The sequence below is a fragment of the Melanerpes formicivorus genome, unplaced genomic scaffold (assembly GCF_026170545.1).
Source record: "Melanerpes formicivorus ecotype bairdi unplaced genomic scaffold, bMelFor1.0.p_v2 SCAF_45, whole genome shotgun sequence".
NCBI classification, from domain to species: Eukaryota; Metazoa; Chordata; class Aves; order Piciformes; family Picidae; genus Melanerpes; species Melanerpes formicivorus.
The window spans coordinates 217184-237893 of NW_027142397.1; the positions used below are offsets into that span (position 1 = coordinate 217184).

General features: G+C 49.3%; 1 protein-coding gene across 36 annotated transcripts in view; it reads right to left on the minus strand.

Moving 5' to 3' along the window:
* Window positions 1–20710, minus strand: part of EPB41 (erythrocyte membrane protein band 4.1) — a 110216-nt gene that overhangs the window by 38901 nt on the left and 50605 nt on the right. For all 36 annotated transcript variants that reach the window (XM_068158970.1, XM_068158957.1, XM_068158958.1 and 33 more), the window contains 8 exons: window positions 19038–19268; window positions 16886–16990; window positions 12044–12086; window positions 9635–9710; window positions 8989–9207; window positions 2141–2228; window positions 1478–1630; window positions 532–629 (listed from right to left, as the gene is read on the minus strand). In XM_068158970.1, the coding sequence (XP_068015071.1) occupies window positions 532–629; window positions 1478–1630; window positions 2141–2228; window positions 8989–9207; window positions 9635–9710; window positions 12044–12086; window positions 16886–16990; window positions 19038–19091 (836 nt within the window). In that variant the 5' untranslated portion in view covers window positions 19092–19268. The remainder of the gene's footprint in view (window positions 1–531; window positions 630–1477; window positions 1631–2140; window positions 2229–8988; window positions 9208–9634; window positions 9711–12043; window positions 12087–16885; window positions 16991–19037; window positions 19269–20710) is intronic.

A 20710-nucleotide genomic window follows, 5' to 3' on the forward strand; every position in this document is an offset into this window, starting at 1 on the left:
CCAGATGATCTTTAAGATTCCTTCCAACTTAAGACATTCTATGTACCTTATGAAACAGAAGCTGTCTAGAAATCACATAATCAGAGAATGGCCTAGATTGGAAGGGAACTCAGAGATCATCTATGCCACCCTCCCTGCCATGGCAGAGACACCTTCCAGTAAACCAGGTTGCTCAAGGTCTCATCCAGCCTGGCCTTGAACACCTCCAGGGAGGCATCCACAACCTCCCTGGGCAGCTGTGCCAGAGTCTCACCACCCTCCTATTGAAGAACTTCTTCCAAAGATCTAGTCTAACCCTGCTCTGACTCAGCGTCAAACCATTCACCCCTGTCTTGTCTCTAGACACCCTTAGGAAAAATCCCTCTCCAGCTTTCCTGTAATCTAAATTGCAACAGGAATACTTCATGTCTCTGCAGCCAGGTCCCTCCAATTCCTGCAAAACACTAAAGAGCACTGGAGGAGCTGCTCATTTTCAACAGTGCATCTAAAGCATTAGTTACTCAAGGTGAGCCAACTGGTCAGGGAACCCACCTGAAGAAGGTGTGATGCTCTACACAGACTTTCCACAGCTTCTTTGCTGCCCGGTAACTTGGTAGCTTGAACCCAATTGTACTTTCATACTGCTCTTGCTGCAGAAAATAAAAGTTACTTAGCAAGAAATAAATGTGGCAGCAGTCCAGTCCTCAGCCCGGACCTGTTGTTCTGCAGCAGCACAAACTGCTGGTCAAGCCCAAGAGCACCTGAAATCACTCCATGATGTGCAGGAAGACCTCAGGTCCAAGAAAAGGCATGGCTTGGCCACAGACCTGAGCATCTCTGAGGGTGCACTGGGATTTGCAGAGCGTGCTAAGGGATTTTCAGCCATTCAGACTCATCTATCCCCCTGTCATGGTGCCCAGCTGAGGGATGGGGTCAAAAATTGACCTTCCAGCAAGACTGGGTCATGGCAGTCAAAGCAGAAGGAAAAGAAGGAGGAAGGTGCCAGCTCCTCATTGTAGCCTCTCTTCCCACCTTGTTTCCAGTGACCAGGCTGCTCCAGGGATCTCCTTGCTCCCAAGAGTCAGCACCAGGACAACCCCTGCCCCAACCTGCGGCAGTCTCAGTGAAAACATCCATGAAAATATTTCTTTCATTTCTTTTTTAAGTGGGACAAAGAACCTTTGTCTTGCCCCGTTTCCACAAAAGGAGTTAGTCCTCTCCCAATTTAAACTATGAATTTCCCAATGGTCTCCCCTGGATGCTGGGAATGCCACCCAGTGCCAGGAGGTGGTGCTGGAAGACACCTTGTTTAAATTGTCACCCGTTGGTTCACAGCTTCAGCAAGGTCTGCGGCACTGCCTGAACCCAGCACCCATAAAAAAAACATTCAGAGAAAAGCTGACACCCTCCCACATTTGGTTTTAGTGAAGCACACACAGGGTGGGGATAATCAGAAAGAAATTAAAGAAGAGAGGAGCACCAAGAAGTCAGAACATACCTCCCCTGGCCGGATCTTGATGAAGAAGCTGCTGCGCTTGTAGGAAATCTTCAGGACCTTGGGCCAGGGGAAGCGGTTGATTCTCAGCTTATCTTTGTAAACGAGAAGGCCACTGGAACAGACTCCCAGAGTGATATCCACTCCTTCCATGTCCTGGGAGAGTAGGTGAGGATTTAAGTGGGGTTACAAGTTTCAGGACAATGTCTGCCCTCCAAATTACCTTCCCCTAAAATCATCTCCCCATTACCCAGACCTCAGCCTCCAGCTCCCTTTACAGCCAGGGCCAGGTTTGCTTTTCCTTCAATGTTTCTCCTCACAACCTCCTCCCTCCTGCTGATCCCTCCCGTGACATTCCAAGGGTTGGCTTTGAGCCTATCCTGCATTTCCCTGAGGAGAGTGGCTCCCCTTACAGGGCCAGAGTTTCTCAGAGTAAGGACCAATCTACATCAGTCACCTTTTAAAGCTTCCTGGAATATTTAAATAATAACCAGCAAGAATCACTTCTCTTACAACACCTGAAACAGTGTTTGAAGCATTTCTGCCTGTGGCTGTGTTCCCACACTTCCCAGATCTTTCTAAAGGACCCTCCTGAAGGAAGGAAACTTTCTCCTGCAAGGGAAGGACCATCAAGGCACAGGCAGGTGCTCATACACTGACTCTCACCTTGGCTTGGTGCAGGTCAACTCCATACATTGACAGCTTTTTTGCATTCTCAAGAAATTCCAGGTCTGCTTGGGCTGGAGTCATGGATCTGGGGAAAGAGAGAGAAGGCTCAGTATTCTCCTAACTGGGGCTTGTAGGAGGGGACAGAGCAGACTTCACAAAACCATTTAAACATGACATTTTATTTTTCTTTCAACAGATTTGTGCCCAGATGAAGAATTACTAAATTAGTCTGGATGCACAAACTTGTGCTTTGGGACATCTCATAGAACAGATGCACCTTATTTCTGAGAAGCTGTGCAGATACTAGAGAAGAAAGTGAATTATCCAGGAAGGAAGTGTGGTGCAGGGTCCAAAACTTGATCCAGTGGAAGAAACACCAATTCAGCCAAAGCCAGAGGGTGGCAGGCACCATCCTCCCAGACCTCTTGCCTTCAGACCCCACAAGCCCAGCTATTTTTCTCCAAACCCACAGCCAGCTGAGACCACTCAGCAGCAATTCCTACTGGGACAAACCAGATGAATGAGATGTTTTCTGGGAACAGATGGTTCCCTGTCTGCAGGAGGGGCCATACAACACAACTTTGCTTAACAGAAACATCCTGATAACGGAGGCCATTATAAATGGTATTGTAGCTGCCTTGTTAATAAGATCCTGGTGTAGGAGGTATATCTAACAGCTCTTCTGGGAGAGCATTCAACTGTGTGCACTTCAATTTGCTCCCTGCTTTGATGTCTTCCTTACCCAGTGGCTCCATACATCTTGTATGACATAAATAGAGGTTTCAGTGGTGGGAGCCAGGGCACAATGACAGCTCTAAGGACAATCTAGGACAGACCCAGGAGCAGTTGCCATCTCCCAGTTGTGCCTTGTACTTCACAAATCATAGAATTGTTTTGGTTGGAAAAGACATCTAAGATCACCAGGTCCAAACGTCAACCTACCACCACCACAGCCCCTAAACCACATCCCCAAGTGCCATGGCCACACATTTTTTGAATGCCTCAGGAATGGTGATTCCACTGCCTCCCTGGGCAGCCTGTTTCAATCCCTGACCACTCTTGCAGAAAATAAATTGTTCCTAATGTCCAACATGAACCTCCCACGGCACAACTTCAGGCCATTTCCTCTCCTTCTATGACCTGATAGTAGGGAGCAGAGACCAATCCCCACCTCACCGCAACCTTCTCTCAGGCAGTTGTAGAGAGCAATGAAGTTTCCCCTCAGTCTCCTCTTCTCCAGGCTGAATGAACCCAGCTCCCTCAGCTGCTCCTCACCAGAACTGTTCTCCAGACCCTTCCCCAGCTTTGTTGCCCTTCTCTGGACAATCAAGTAGCAAGAGCCAGAGATACGCTCTAGCAGAGTTTTCCCACTGAAAACCCTCTGATAGTTCCATGTTCATAGAATATGGGCCAGAAATCAAATGGGCCCATCCTGCTTCCTTCTGCAGGCACAAGCAGACTAAATATAGCCACAGCCTATAACTTGAAGTATCCTTCTAATGAAGTCATGAATAATTGAGCAGCGTGAGCTGCCACTAACCACCAAGCTTGTCAATGGCACAGTGTTTTTTGTCCCTTACTTCCTCTCCTCTCAATGCAAATGGAGGGGAATCAATTTAAAGTATTGATCTGTGGGGTTGAGCAAGATGTTAATTGCAGCTTTGCTCCCAGCCAGGGACACGTGACCACTCATTCCTGCTGCACTGAGGTTATTAGCTGCTAGCTGCCCACCAGAAGGTCTCATCCTCGCTCCCTTATCCTTAGGACTGCATCACCCAGCAGTTCTTAACAGGCCAAGGGGAAGGGGCTGCTGGTTGATGGCCTCAGTATCACTAAGTGGTGTTATGGGCTTCTTGCTTTCCCCTAAACCCCAAATGTATCTCTAGGAGGGTGAGGAAGCTGCTGGCTGGCTGCTCTCCAGGCCAGCTCTCTGTGGCACAGGGCACACAGGTCCTGCAATCCAAGCATCTATAAAAATAAGCTCTGAGGTGCATCAAGAAGAAGGCAGCCAGCCGGTCAAGTAGGGGCTCTCCTCCTTCCTCTACTCTGCCCTGGTGAGGCCACAGCTGGATGACTGTGTCCAGTTCTGGGCTCCCTGGTTCAAGAAGGACGGGCCTGTTGGAGGGGGTACAGCAAAGGGCTACAAAGATGCTGAGGGGTCTGGAGTAACTCTGTGATGAGGAAAGGCTGAGAGAATTTGGGATGTTTAGCCTGGAGAAGAGCAGGCTGAGGGGGGAATCTCATCAGTGCTGATCAGTACTGGACACAAACTGGAACATCACAAGTTCCACCTAAACATCAGAAGGAACTTCTTTAATTTAAGGGTGCTGGAGCACTGGGACAGACCGCCCAGAGAGGTGGCAAGAAGGTTGAACTCACTGATTGACAGAGGTTCTCTCCAACCCCTGATATTCTGTGAGCCTGTGAAAACAAGAGGAAGAAGAGGCTTGGTGACTGTCAGCCTTTAACCTGGTACCAGGAGTCCTTCGCCCTTGTCCCGAGAAGATATAGCATTGTAGAATCATAGTATCAGTCAGGGTTGGAAGGGACCACCAGGATCATCTAGTTCCAACCCCCCTGCCACGGGCAGGGACACCCCACACTAGATCAGGCTGGCCAGAGCCTCATCCAGCCTGGGCTTAAACACCTCCAGGGATGGGGCCTCAACCACCTCCCTGCACAACCCATTCCAGGGCTTCACCACTCTCCTGGTGAAGAACTTCCTCCTCACATCCAGTCTGAATCTCCCCACCTCCAGCTTCATTCCATTCCCCCTAGTCCTATCACTACCTGAGATCCTGAGAAGTCCCTCCCCAGCCTTCTTAAATAGAATAAACAGAATAAAAGAGGTTGGAAGAGACCTTCAAGATCATCGTGTCCAACCTATTATCCAACATCACCTAATCAACTAAACCATGCCACCAAGCACCCTATCAAGTCTCCTCCTGGACACCTCCAGCAATGGTGACTCCACCACCTCCCCAGGCAGCCCATTCCAATGGGCAATCACTCTCTCTGTGTAGAACTTCTTCCTCACTTCCAGCCTAAACCTCCCCTGGCACAGCTTGAGACTGTGTCCTCTTGTTCTGCTGCTGGGTGCCTGGGAGAAGAGACCAACATCTGCCTGTCTACAACCTGCCCTCAGGTAGTTGTAGAGAGCAAGAAGGTCTCCCCTGAGCCTCCTCTTCTCCAGGCTAAGCAACCCCAGCTCCCTCAGCCTCTCCTCACAGGGCTGTGCTCCAGACCCCTCCCCAGCTTTGTTGCCCATCTCTGGACACCTTCCAGCAACTCAACATCTTTCCTAAACTGAGGGGCCCAGAACTGGACTCAGCACTCAAGGTGCAGCCTAACCAGTGCTGAGTGCAGGGCAGAATGACCTCCCTGCTCCTGCTGGCCACCCTGTTCCTGATGCAGCCCAGGATGCCATTGGCCCTCTTGGCCACCTGGCCACACTGCAGGCTCATGTTCAGCCTACCACTGACCAGCACCCCCAGGTCCCTCTCTGCCTGGCTGCTCTCCAGCCACTCTGACCCCAGCCTGTAGCACTGCCTGGGGTTGTTGTGGCCGATGTGCAGAACCCAGCACTTGGATGTGTTAAATCTCATGCCGTTGGATTCTGCCCATCTGTCCAGCCTGTCGAGGTCCCTCTGCAGAGCCTCTCTACCCTCCAGCAGATCAACTCCAGCCCCCAGCTTGGTGTTGTCCACAAATTTACTGATGATGGACTCAATGCCCTCATCCAGATCATCAATAAAGATGTTAAAGAGGACAGGGCCCAGCACTGATCCTTGGGGCACACCACTAGTGACTGGCTGCCAGCTGGATGTGGCACCATTCACCACCATTCTCTGGGCTCAGCCTCCAGCCAGTTCCTAACCCAGCTCAGAGAGCTGCTGTCCAAGCCATGGGCTGACAGCTTGGACAGCAGTTTGCTGTGGGAGACGGTGTCAAAGGCCTTGCTGAAGTCCAGGTAGCCTACATCCACAGGCCTCCCCACATCCACCAGGCAGGTCACCTGATCATAGAAGGAGATCAGGTTGGTGAGGCAGGACCTGCCCTTCCTAAATCCATGCTGGCTGGGCCTGATCCCTTGGCCATCCTGTAAGTGCTGTGTGATTGCACCCAAGATGACCTGTTCCATGATCTTGCCTGGCACTGAGGTCAGGCTGACAGGCCTGGAATTCCCTGGCTCATCCAACCGGCCCTTCTTGTGGATAGGCACCACGTTGGCAGCTTCCAGTCTTCTGGGACCTCCCCAGTGAGCCAGGACTGATGAAAAATGATGGAGAGTGGCTTGGCCAGCTCATCTGCCAGCTCTCTCAGCACCCTAGGATGGATCCCGTCTGGTCCCATGGACCTGTGGGGATCCAAGCGGCTGAGGAGAGCTCCAGCTACCTGCTTCTGGAACACAGGGAAATTATGCAGCTCCCTGGCTCCTTCTGCCAGCTCTGCAGGCCAGCTGTCAGGAAGACGTTCTGTCCTTCTAGTAAAAATTGAGGCAAAGAAGGTGTTAAGTACCTCTGCCTTTTCCTTATCCTTTGATACAACGTTCCCCTCCGTGTCCACCAAGGAGTGGAGGTTGTCCTTGCCCTTCCTCTTGCTATTAATGTATTTATAGAAGGACTTTTTGTTGTCCTTCACAGTAGAGGCCAGTCTAAGGTCCACGTGTGCTTTTGCCTCCCTAATTTTCTTCCTACATGATTTGGCAACATCCTTAAACATTCCGTGGGTTGCCTCACCTTTCTTCCAAAGGTGATACACCCTCTTTTTTTCCCTTAGTTCTTTTAGAAGCTCATTGCCCATCCAGGCCGTCTGCCCCGGTGGCTCATCTTCCGGCACATTGGCACAGCCTGTTCTAAGCCTTCAACAGTTCTTCCTTGAAGTAGGTCCAGCTCTCCTGGACCCCTTTGTTTTTAAGGGCTTTATCCCAAGGAACCCTCTGAGTTAGTTCCTTGAGCAGCCTGAAGTCTGCCTTCCGGAAGTCCAGAGTGGAGGTCTTCTTGCTACCCCTCTTAGCTTGGCCAAATACTGAAAATTCAATTATTTTGTGGTCATGGCCCCTAAACACCCTCTGACCACCACATCACCCACCAGCCCTTCCCTAGTGGTGAAGAGGAGGTTAGGCATAGCCTTACCCCTGGTAGGCTCGCGCAGCACCTGGGATAAGAAGCCGTCCTCCATGCACTCCAAGAGCCTCCTAGACGGTCTCCTCTGCTGTGTTGAGGTCCCAGCAGATATCAGGCAGGTTGAAGTCGCCCATGAGAACAAGGCCTGGCGATCTTGAGACAGCCCTAAGCTGCCTATAGAATGCTTCATCAACATCTTCTTCCTGGTTGGGTGGTCTATAACAGACTCCAACCAGGATGTCTGCCCTGATGGTCTTCCCTCTAATTTTCACCCACAAGCACTCAACCCGATTGTCCCTGATCTCCAGCTCAATGGCATCCAGTGCCTCCCTGAAGTCCTTCCTGTAGGCCCCCTTCAGATACTGGAAGGCCACAATAAGGTCACCTCAGAACCCTCTTTTCTCCAGACTGAACAGCCCCAACTCCTTCAGTCTGTCCTCATAGGAGAGGTGCTCCAGCCCTCTGATCATCCTCGTGGCCCTTCTCTGGACACCTTCCAGCATGTCCATGTCCCTCTTGGAATAGGGGCTCCAGAACTGGATGCAGTACTCCAGGTGGGGTCTCACCACAGCTGAGTAGAGGGGGAGAATCACCTCCCTTGACCTGCTGGCCACACTTCTCTTGATGCAGCCCAGGATCTGATTGGCTTTCTGGGCTGCAAGTGCACATTGAGAGCTCATGTCGAGCTTCTCCTCCACCAGCACCCACAAGTCTCTCTCCTCAGGGCTGCTTTCCAGCCAGTCACTGCCCAGCCTGTATTTGTGCCTGGGATTGCCTCAACCCAGATGCAGGACCCTGCACTTGGTCTTGCTGAACCTCATGAGGTTGGCTTGTGCCCACCTCTCCAGCCTGTCAAGGTCCCTCTGGATGGCCTCCCTTCCCTCCAGTGTGTCTGCTGCACCACACAGCTTAGTGTCATCAGCAAACTTGCTGAGGGTGCACTCAATGCCACTGTCCATGGCACCCACAAAGATGTTGAACAAGCCTGGTGCCACGACTGATCCCTGAGGGACTCTGCTTGTCCCTGGCCTCCACTGGGACATAGACCCATGGACAGCCACTCTTTGGGGGTGGCCATCAAGCCAGTTCCTTATCCATCTAGTGGTGCCCAAGCTGGCAAGCACAAGGACAGTCTAACTGCAGACCTGTAACTCCTGCAGCCCCTGGAACACTTCCACATCAGAAAGTGCTACCTATTAAATGTGGCAGCAGAAAACCCCAAACATGCTGCAGGCTACACACAAAGAGATGAGATTTGCTCCAAGCAGATTCCAGTCAAAAAAAATTGCATAGACTCCAAAGAAAAAAGAACAAAAAAAGACAATAGGCAGGCTTACAACAGCCAAATTTTTCATTTTCACATGAAATAAACCCCACTTTCACAGCTGCAGTGTTGAGGAAGAGCACCTGTTAATGAACACTGCAACTTTGCATCTGCTTTCTGAAAACACAGTTTCTTCTTCAGGCAGGATAAAAGAATTCCAGCTTCTAGCAAGACTTTTGTTCTAAAGCATTAGATCTCTTTTAAACTGCTGATGTTCACAGTAGCAAGTTCACACCTTACTGCTAAAGCTACTGCTGCCAACATAAAAAAGAAAACTCGGTGCAGCAGGAAACCAGAAGCACATAGCAGAGGAGGGGAATGCACCAGAAAGCCACATCACCTCCATTATTTCAGGCTGCTGTGTGCAAACAAGGCCTCCAGCTGCCACACCTTACCTGTATGTTTTATGAAGCTCCACCACTTTCTCCTCAAGCTCTTTTGTCTGGTTTGGGGCCAGTTTAAATTCGTTGATGTAATCAGGGCCGTGTAGATCAGAATCGTAGTCTCCCAGCTCAGACTGGACTGTGTAGGAACCCAGCAGAGCCAGAGTGGCAAAGGAACAGGGCAGCCGCCCCGTGATGATGTCTTGTCTGAGCTGAAGACACAAATAATACCTGGGGAGGGGAAAAAGTTAAATAGTATTTACAGAGAGCACAGAGAACCTTAAGAAACTTGAGGATCAAACAGAATCTCTTGGTTTATGCCACTGATGAATGCAGCGTGATGTTTGGTTCTGTTTCCTACCTGTATTCTTATTTGTGGGGGGACAGGAGGAATTAAGGCAGCAGGTAACGACTGCAATCGAAAAATCTTTGCTTGAAATACAAATTTACTTTTCTAAAGGCAAGTTTATAAACAACTCTGCTTTACACCTGCAGACTTTAGCAGAGAGTAAGAACATCCCACATGTCCACCAAAAACACAGAAACAAAACTCCCTCCAAACCACAAATACCTTACCGAATGACAGAAGAACACTCAGACATTAACAACTCTGACAAAATATTCCCTGTTCTGGCAACAAGATTCCCAGGTACCTCACCTGGTGATGTCCTCTGTCAGCTGCGCAGGGTCTGGTGGATAAAACTTGACATTGAAGGTGAAATCCCAGGGGCCTCCTGCAATGATAAAAGAGGTTGAGAAAACAAACACAGCAGAAAGCTCCATGATGGTCAGTAGCTATAAAAAAAAAAGCCAGGAATATCCCATCTGATCTGATTCCCAACTGGGAATATCCAATCTGAGCTGATCAGCCGTGACACCAGTTTTACTGCTGCTCACTCACAGCTTGCTGCTGCTTAGCAGAGGGTGTAAGATGTGACTACATTTACAGGAGCCCAGATACAAACAGGAGAAAACCAAGCAGGACAGGTAAAATACACCTGAATAAACCACAACTTATGGAAATAATTTAATTCATTGCTAAGAGACCCCATTACTGACATCTCTTTTCATTAACTGCAAAGGAGGATTCATGAGGAGGTCAGGAGCATGCTCTGAGTTAATGAGTTAGAGCTGGTTCATCACTCAACCCAATTTCCAGCATTCTGGTCAGAAGCAGGTGTGCCAGTTCACTGGGGAGCTGGTACACTGCGGTCAGGTGGGCAACCCACAGTCTAAACTCAGCACAACACAAGCATCGATCATAGAATCAGGGAATGGTTTGAGTTGAAAAGGACCTTAAAGATCATCCAGTTTCAAGCCCCTGCCATGAGCAGGGACACCTCCCACCAGCCTGGGTTGCTCAGGGTCTCATTCAGCCTGGCCTTGAGCACCTCCAGGCAGGGGACATCCACAACCTCCCTGGGCAACCTGTGCCAGTATCTCACCACCCTCACTGTAAAGAATTCCTTCCTAATCTCCAGTCTAAACTCCCCTCTTCCATCTTAAAACCATTCCCTTTCATCCTGTCGCTACTAGCCCTTATCAAATGTCCCTCCCCAGCTTTCTTGTAGCCCCTTTCAGGTACTGAAAGATTGCTCTGAGGTCTGGATACAATCTCTGGATTACATCAGCAAGCGCCGAGACAGGAAGAGATTTACAAGTCCAGACCTAAACGCTTTAATAAGACTCAGTGCAAACCTTGTACAGCACCACTACAGAGTGAGAACCTACAGAATCACACCTAGAACTGGCATTAACTGTGGCAGGGACAGTCTGGGTGACACAGCAGAAGGGGTCAACACCTCTTTTTCTTGAAAATAACCATGTTTACCCACAGAAAATAGACCTGGCTAACCCACCAAGTGCTGAAAGTAATCCCCATAGTTGCAACTCCTCCCTGCTCTGCCCTTTGACCCCAGTTCAGAATAAATATTTGCTTCAGAAAGAGAAGCTCTCCCCGAGCTTAACTCGCTCAGAGGTTTATCACAATCTCCAAGAGGGAAGAGGGGACATGCAGCATTCATGGATTTACTTCTTATGCAATGCCATCACTGGGATTAAACACGAGGCATGTTGTGTATTACACACAGCCCCAAACAAGCCATGCCCAGCAGACACTTCAGGCAGAAGAGAACAGCTACACCAGCAGACACTGGTGTCCACATAGCCACATACAAGTGAACTCAAATAATTTGCCATTTAACCCATATCTCAGGGGATCAGATACCACAGCAGGATGCTCACTACACTTACAAACTGAATTTTCCAGGCATGCTGGAGCAGCTCATGCCCTTTCCACACATCCTGCTATTGATTCAAACAGAAGCTGGTAAGAGCCAGAGCTTTTCCTACTCCACAGCCCTGCAGCACCTCTATCCTGACTTGTAGTGAATGACCCATTTTTTTCTGTGCTCCCCATCAAAATAGTATGTGAAACAGCACTGGACTTTCACAAAGCTGCACTGCATCTTCAAAGCAGCCAGACTTGCTCCTGAGAGAAAACAAAAGTGCTAAATACAAGCGTATTTAACTTTGACACTGCCCTCATCTTGAACTTACTCAATGCAAGCAGACCTTAAAACACAACTCTGAAGAGCATCTGGTATTTACCTTGATGGCACCTGAGCCATTCATCACTCCAGTACCTCTGCGTGGACCCCAAAGCAGCCTCAGCGTCCATTCAGTTTCGCTCGGCCTCTCCCAGTACGCTTTGAGATTTGAACAGCTCCCACTGACAGCCATTGTCCCATCCTCCAACAGGGAGCAGATCTCCCACTTCAGCATCGCATGGCAGCAAGAACAGTGTGGGGCTGCTCAGGGTGAACACAGCCCAAGCTGTGTTTTCCAAAGAAATGATGTTTTCTCCTAAATCTAGAGCATCACTAAGTACTCAAGAAGATGAGAAAGGATGCACAGACTGCTTGGAACCTGCGTTGATCCCTGCCAGACACCCTCGCAGGAGCTCTCACCTATCCCTGCCCCCCCCCAGATCATGCACCAAAGCCACACTTATTTAGGGAAGCGGTACAAACCACACACTCCCACCTGATAAATTCTATCTACTTACCATGAACCTGTTTTTTTATTTCTTTGGCAGGATCCAGCCACGTCTGTAAGAAGATAAAAACATTCACAGTTTAACAGATTTTCCAGAAACACCACAGAAAACTGTAAATTGTTAAAAATGTGACAAAAAAGACACAAACACAGCCACAGAAAGTGGAGAGACAGGGAATTTTCCACAACTTTTATTCCAGTCTGTGGTCTCAGTGGATGAATTTCCAGCCCTTCGCCTACCAGGTACTCATGGAGGAGTCATGAAGAACAGGAGGAAAACAAAAAGCAGAGTATTAGGGCTGCAAGCACATAGCAGAAGGTAGTCATAGCCACACATGCAGCTCTGAAAGCCACTTGTGCAACACTTTTTTTTTTCCCTCCAGAACCCTTAAAACCAGGCAAATCAGATGTATTCCTTCATTTTAGGCACTCTGTCTCCATACTTACCCTAGCCAGGACTATTGTTAGTGCTGGGTTTTAACAACCTAATCACTGAGATAGAAGGAAAAACATCCCACCACTGGGGAAACCTGGAATCTTTTACACCACATATGACTCAATCTTCATCTCTCCTAAGCATGACTCAATTTTCTAGTAATCATCTCATCTACAAACTTAGAAATATATCCTTTTTCCTCCCTGCCTCTGTAATTTGGGGATTTGTGGGATGATTCATAGATTCATGCAATGGTTGGGTTGAAAGGGACTGAAAAAATCACCCAGTCCCAGGCCCCCTGCCATGGGCAGGGACACCTCCCACTAGCCCAGATAGCTGAAGGCCTTATCCAACCTGGCCTTGAACACCTCCAGGGATGGGGCATCCACAGACTCCCTGGAAAACCTGGTCCAGTGTCTCACCACCCTCACTGTCAGGAATTTCTTCCTAATCTCCAGTCTCAATCTCCCCTCTTCCAGCTTCAATCCATTGCCCCTTGTCCTGTCATTCCCAGCCCTTGTCAAAAGTCCTTCCCCAGCTCTCTGGTTGCCCCTTTCAGGTACTGGAAGGCTGCTCTAAGGTCTCCTTGGAGCCCTTCTTTTCTCCAGGCTGAACAGCCCCATGGTGCAACACAAGCATCTAAAACAGCTCCTGCTTTGCCAGCACAGTCTGAGCAACTCCCAGCACGTCAGGTCTGAACCTTTCCCTTTGCAAAGGTCAGGGGCTGCCCTGCTGAAGGGGACAGCACAGTGCTAACAGCCCTTGTGGTGAGGCTACATTAAACCACCTTCTTCATTTTCACAAGCCCTGAACAGGATTTGGATGTCCAGGTCTCCTGAGGTGAAGGAATTACCTCACTGAATCCTCCAAACTAATCTCTCTTGACCAGAAGGACACGTAACATTGCGGCAGGGAGAGCCATGTTCACATTTAATCTTATCTTTCTATATGTTGTCCCTCTAACCTATAAAACTGGGACACAAAATCCATTGGAAGGTGGCCATGCTGCTTCCTGCATTTTTAAGGCCACTGGTTTAAGCAGAGCATCATTATGCCCATGCTGATGCCACGACTGCTCACTCCTGCAGAGCTGAGAACTGGGTTTTCGGGGGAGCAGTTTTGTATCCTCAGCACACACCCAGCCTGAGCCAGTGGACAATGAAGGGCACAGCAATTAAGAGCATTTTTATCCACACTGTGTGATGGATCAGTGGGAAACAATCCTCCCTTTCAGAACAGCATGAGCATCAACCTCCTTCAGTGCTGACCAGCTGCTCTATCCACTGTCACCATCTCCTGCCCCAACTGTCTGCCGTTCCCACCCAGGAAAATGGCTGTCCCCGGGAAGGTTTATTCCCTATATAATGGTTGGACTCAATGACTGTAAAGGTCTGTTCCAGCCAAAGCAATTCTATGAGCACAGGAACCCAGGAAGTCCCACCTTAACATGAGGAAAAACTTCTTTGTTGTGAGGGTGAAAGAGCACTGGAACAGGCTGCCCAGGGAGGTTATGGAGCCTCCTTTTCTGCACGGAAGCATATTTTACATACAAGGAAACAGCAGGACACCAGAGACATGAAAATAAACCCAGGACAGAGCTCTGCCTGCCTCAGCGAGCAAAAGGGTGTTCTTTTGCCTGTGTATTGAAAATTAACTTTACAATTATTAAGTATTTAACAACAGTTAAATACTTAATAATAAACAGCCACAGTTACCTGGCCCACAAGTGACTGCTGGAGGTGAAGCACAGGAATAGTCACAGTGTGGACCAAGGCACCTAGCCTAAAGGACCTAAGAGGGTTCTTGATTTCAATTTAGCACAGAGCTTCATGAAACAGAGCTTGGGATTGAGTTCAAGCACAACCAGGGGTTTAAAAGATGAGACACTACTTGAGTCTAACCAAGAAAAGACCTTAAACTGAAACCATATGAGTAAGAAGTGTGGCCAGCAGGTCAAGGAAGGTGATCCTCCCCCTCTACTCAGCTGTGGTGAGACCCCACCTGGAGTACTGCGTCCAGTTCTGGAAGCCCCTATTACAAGAGGGATATGGACATGCTGGAAGGTGTCCAGAGAAGGGCCACAAGGATGATCAGAGGGCTGGAACACTTCTCCTGTGAGGACAGACTGAAGGCGTTGGGGCTGTTCAGTCTGCAGAAGAGAAGGCTCCGAGGTGACCTAACTGTGGCCTTCCAGTATCTGAAGGGGGCCTACAGGAAGGCTGGGGAAGGACTTCTCAGGATATCAGGTAGTGATAGGACTAGGGGGAATGGAATGAAGCTGGAGGTGGGGAGATTCAGGCTGGAGGTGAGGAGGAAGTTCTTCACCAGGAGAGTGGTGAAGCCCTGGAATGGGTTGTCCAGGGAGGTGGTTGAGGCCCCATCCCTGGAGGTGTTTAAGCCCAGGCTGGATGAGGCTCTGGCCAGCCTGATCTAGTGTGGGGTGTCCCTGCCCGTGGCAGGGGGGTTGGAACTAGATGATCCTGGTGGTCCCTTCCAACCCTGACTGATACTATGATACTCTGAGTTTTGGTATGAAAAGTCATGTGTGTTCTTTCACAGGGTAAAGCCTCCACTCAGAACTGCTCTGGATGGCTCCAAACCTTACAGATAATGACACCAGAGCCAGGGCAGCCAGCTTTTAGTCTTGCTCAGTTTGGTGAACACAGGCTCCAGGACTGTGAAATCCCCCTCATCTTCTACAGCCCAAGGGCAGATAACCTCTTCTTGAAATCCCCATTAAAAAAACTGCTGCTTTTCTTCTCCTAACCTCTTGAACTGTAGCTTTACAAATCAATGGCATCAATTGGTAGTCAACTCCAGGCCTGGCAGCCTGACCTCAGTGCCAGGGAAAGTGATGGAGCAGATTATCCTGGCGGCAATAACTGTGCACCTGAAGGACGGCCAAGGGCTCAGGTCCAGCCAACACGGATTTAGGAAGGGCAGGTCCTGCCTCTCCAACCTGATCTCCTTCTATGATCAGGTGACCCGTCTGGTGGACGTGGGGAGGCCTGTGGATGTGGTCTGCCTGGACTTCAGCAAGGCCTTTGACACCATCCACCACAGCAAACTGCTGTCTAAGCTGTCAGCTCATGGCTTGGACCACTACACTCTGTGCTGGGTTAGGAACTGGCTGGAGGGCTGAGCCCAGAGAGTAGTGGTGAATGGTGCCACATCCAGCTGGCAGCCAGTCACTAGTGGTGTGCCCCAGGGATCAGTGCTGGGCCCTGTCCTCTTTAACATCTTCATTGATGATCTGGATGAGGGGGTCGAGTCAGTCACCAGCAAGTTTGCGGATGACACCAAGTTAGGAGTAGATGTTGGTCAGTTAGAGGGCAGCAAGGCTCTGCAGAGGGAGCTCAACCGACTGGACAGATGGGCAGAGGCCAATGGGATGGCATTCAACAAGTCCAAGTGCCGAGTGCTGCACTTTGGCTATGGCAATCCCATGCAGTGCTACAGGCTGGGGTCGAGGTGGCTGGAGAGCTCCCAAACAGAGAGGGACCTGGGGGTGCTGATCGACAGCCACCTGAATATGAGCCAACAGTGTGCCCAAGTGGCCAAGAGGGCCAATAGCATCCTGGCCTGCATTAGGAATAGTGTGGCCAGCAGGAGCAGGGAGGTCATTGTGCCCCTGTACTCTGCATTGGTTAGGCCGCACCTTGAGTACTGTGTCCAGTTCTGGGCCCCTCAGTTTAAGAAGGGCATCGAGACGCTTGAACGTGTCCAGAGAAGGGCAACAAGGCTGGGGAGAGGCCTTGAGCACAAGCCATATGAGGAGAGGCTGAGGGAGCTGGGGTTGTTTAGCTTGGAGAAGAGGAGGCTCAGGGGTGACCTCATTGCCCTCTACAACTACCTGAAAGGTGGTTGTAGCCAGGAAGGGGTTGGTCTCTTCTCCCAGGCAACCAGCACCAGAACAAGGGGACACAGTCTCAAACTGCGCCAGGGGAGGTTTAGACTCGAGGTGAGAAGAAAGTTCTTCACCGAGAGAGTCGTTCGTCATTGGGATGTGCTGCCCAGGGAGGTGGTGGAGTCACCGTCCCTGGAGGTGTTCAAGAGGAGATTGGACGTGGCACTTGGTGCCATGGTCTAGTCATGAGGTCTGTGGTGACAGGTTGGACTCGATGACCCTCGAGGTCTCTTCCAACCTTAGTTATACTGTGATACTGTAACTAATGACTTTTTTCCAGGTGAAGACCCAAGGTCATGTCACTTTATTACTAAAACCCACACTCCTGTAGTCATTTCTTCACTATTTGTGCCTCTGTGATGACCCTCTTAGTCTTTTTCCTTTTTTTTGAGATGACACTAAAAGGAGTTTTAAGAGGAGCTTATGCACCACATCCTCCCCAAGGGAGATGATCCTTCAAAGAGCTGAAGCCACTCAGGGGCAGAACACAGACAAGAACAGCTGCTTACCCTGGAGGTTGGTGTGTCCCATATGGCCAAACCAAAGTAGTCTTCTTCCAGGAGATTGAGGTGGTCACAGACTTTTTTAAGGAGATCCTGTCCCTTGGCATGTTTCTGCAAACAGACAGAAGAAATTCTGTAGGACAGGCTGCTCGCTTTTTGCTTGCCATAGTCCATGGGAGAAAGGAGAAAGAAGATGTCATCAAACCACACCATGCATTGCCAAGAAGGGAGAAAAGTCCTGAATAGCCCAAAATTAGATCTCCTGGCTGCTCTCATCAACCACCCCTTACAAAAAAGAGCATCAGGCATCAAAATTCAAACTGGGGAACTGTAGTGGGTCTCCTTGGCTACCACCAGCTCCATGGCTGAAGCCCTTCTAAGCTGAGCTCCTCAACGTGACTCCATAAACACCAAGGATTTGTATGAACTTTCCCTCTCAAACCATGTCTACCACACCAGTATCTTGCTGACAGGCAATCAGAGATGATCAGCACAGGGTATAAAACTGCTGCTACCACCCACTACTACAGTCTCCCATTTTGGGGGCAACCTGATTTAGCAGGGTCACTAAAGAAACAGCATCTGAGAAACAAAGACTATAATTTCTGTGACCCTTTCATCACCCTGATCTGCTGATGAAACCCAGCTTCTCCAGTGGTGTCTGACACATTGAAAGCTGCTGAGCAAACAACTTCTTGCCTCAAGAAACACACCTCTGCCTTCTTCTTGTCCACATCCTGCAGAAGTGAACAGCCCTCAGAACAGGTACCCTTTTAGTCCAAAAGCATGAAAGAAAACATCTCTGAGGCACAGAACTATAGTAAGTAGGAGCAGCTCATTCTGTTGGAGCCTCTGCACAAAAGGAAGCGTGGCTCTGGTAATGCCAAAGAAGCTTCACTAATTCAGGGCTTGTGCCTGTGCTGCTCCTTGCAGGCACATTTGCATAGCAGCTGAGCCAAGAGTGCAGCCCATGGCAGGGAAGTTGGAACTAGACGATCTTCAAGGTCCCTTCCCGCCCACAACCTCCCTGGGCAACCTGTGCCAGTGTCTCACCACCCTCACTGTAAACAATTTCTTCCTAATCTCCACCTAAATCTCCTCTCTTCCAGATGAGATGTCCAATTTCTAACGGCCTGCTCCAGTCAGGACCAACCGCACCACCACCAGCTCTCCCACCAAAAGCATCCCTGCAGCCTGCCAGTATCTTCAGGCACTGCTGCAGCAAACTCAGACTCCACACCACATCAAGCATTCCCGGGAACAGTTCCCTTTGAGGGGCTGCAGACAAAGCCCCCAGCAAGGGGCAGGCAGTAGCCACGTTACACAAACGGCTGGCAGTGACCTACTTGCCCAGGATCACCCAAGGTAACAGCTTTCACAAGGAGCCCTGTACCCAGAAACCCTCTCATGGCCCACTTAGCCAGCAGGACTGGGGAAAAACAAGCTGAGGGGAGTATGCTCAAATGGTAAGTACCAGATTATTAATATTCCAAACAAGTCCTTCAATACTGAAATGGGGATTTCTGCAAGCTTTTTATTGCCCTGCCAGCAAGAGAGCCCTGGGAGAGAATGCAGAAGATGAAAGCTCTCAGATGAAGGGGTTTGCAGGGCTGTAAGTCAACATAGTAATTTTAAATTGTTTACTGCAAATATATCCAACTGCAGGCTAAACACAGTATGTTCCTCTTTACATCCCAGCTCCAGGAGTTACATTTGCCAGCAGGCTGATAGGCAAAGGTACCTTGGGTGAATAGAAAAGCACAAATCAACCTGACAACTCATTTTACTCAAAGGGAAGGGGCAAAAGATTTTTAGACTGTCCCAAAACCTAAACTCTAGCCTGGGATACAAATGAGAGAGATGATGAACAGCAAGCAAGATATCTTAATTTTTTTTAACTTGCTCCCTCTTTACAAAACAAGGTACCCTGGAAACTGTAGAACAATAAAAAAATGTATTCCTAGCACCCAGAGACTTCTCCAACACACAAAAGAAGTTGTTACAGCTTACAGCAAGATTGTCCTGCAGTAAAGCCTATCATGTAACTCATGGGCAGCAAATGAGGCCCCCATTAAGCCATGTTTGTGGTGCTTTTTCAAGGGGAGGAGAAGGGAGAGGGAAACAAGGAGAAGCAGAAACAAATCCCAAAAGTACTTACATCCACGGAGCACTCAAAAGTGGTATCATCCAGCAAGACAACTTTGCAGTACATGTTTCTGTGTTTTTTTACTGTTTTCTGGGCAGCTTTCAAATCCTTCTCTGCTTTGGTCTCCAGAGTCTCCTGTTTCAGCTTTGGCTTGGTGCACTCCTCCTTTGCTTCCCCTCCTTCCTTGCCTCCAAGGTCTTTGCTCTCGGGCTCCTGGTCGCCCCTCCTCTCCTCCTGTGCAGGCTGAAACCCCCAGGTCAGCCAAGTTTAGATTAACTCAAGCAAAAAATAAAACCATCAGGTGAAACAAGCATTGCTGGGTTCTCGCCCCAGGAGTAACATAAATGTGTAACCTGGGACCTAGAGCAGCAGCTTGGGTGAGAAAGGTCATGAAGTGCAGCCTGGAGAAGAAAAGGCTTCCGGCAGACTTTCTGGTGGCCTTTCAGGACTTCAAGGGGACAGACTTTTGAGCAGAGTCTGTTGTGACAGGACAAGGGGGGATGGTTTGAACTGAAAGTGGGAGATTCAGACAGGAGAGAAGGGAGAAATGTTTGGCACTGAGGGTGGTGAGACCCTAGCCAGGCTGCCCAGAATGGTGGGAGATGCCCCATCCCTGAAACCATCCCAGGTCAGTTTGTTTGGGGCTCTGAGCAACCTGCTCTGGTTGGGGACATCCCTGCTGACTGCAGGGGGGTTGAACAAGATGACCTTTAAAGGTCTCTTTGCACACAATCCAGTCTGTGATTCTATGAATCTACACTCACTTTTAAAGCTCTTCAAGTCATTCTCATCTAATAAGGACATAATAAAAAAGAAAAAAGGGTTGATTAGAGAAACCAGGCAGATTCCATCATGCAAATCTTCCCAGTCTTAATGACAGCACCTTTTGGACTAAGTTTTTCCCCTCCTAGGCCAGACATCCAGCAAATGGGCCCCATGCTCCCAGTGCCACATCAGGCAATGAGCTTTCACCCAGTGTGCTGTCCCCTAGCATGGCAGCAGTGGCATTAGAAGGTGGGGTAGTGCTGACACTCCAGGCCTGTCTGAGCTGAACAAGCAGCTCTCTGCCACTAGAAAGGGAAGGCAGCACTCACACTGCTCTCCCTTTGCCTACTGAAGCAGTTTGCCATCCAGTTTAATTCACTCAAGTAAGAGAAGATGCAGTTTGGAGGAAGGAAGCTGGGTTGGCTTTTTGTCACTGCCATTTCAGCAGGTTAAACGAGTTCATGGCAGACTCTGACAAGTGCTGGAAGTGGCTTGATGCAGCAGGAGCAAAACCCTGTCCTTTCAGCCCATCACATCTCATGAAATCATACCCAGGCACAACTGCAGGGAGGTATTTAAAAACTCAATAATGTCCGCAAGCTGCTGACTTCTGCTCCAGCAGGGCTAGGACAATCGGGAGCAGGGAATCAGTCAAAGCTTCTAATGCCTGTTGGTCAGCATTTATCAAAGAGGCAGCACCCCACAAATGCTCTCACAGCAGAAATATCTGCCGAGCATCACAGTTCACAAAGCCACAGACAGTGATCTAAAGAACCTAGAAACCAGCACAAATGCTTCGTATGAAGCAAAGAGCCCATGGTGAAGGAAGGCTGTAGGTGCACACTCATGTGTGCTCAGAGGCTGTAAATTAAAGTTAAACAAACAAATAATGGATTTCATTCATAGATTCATGGGATGGT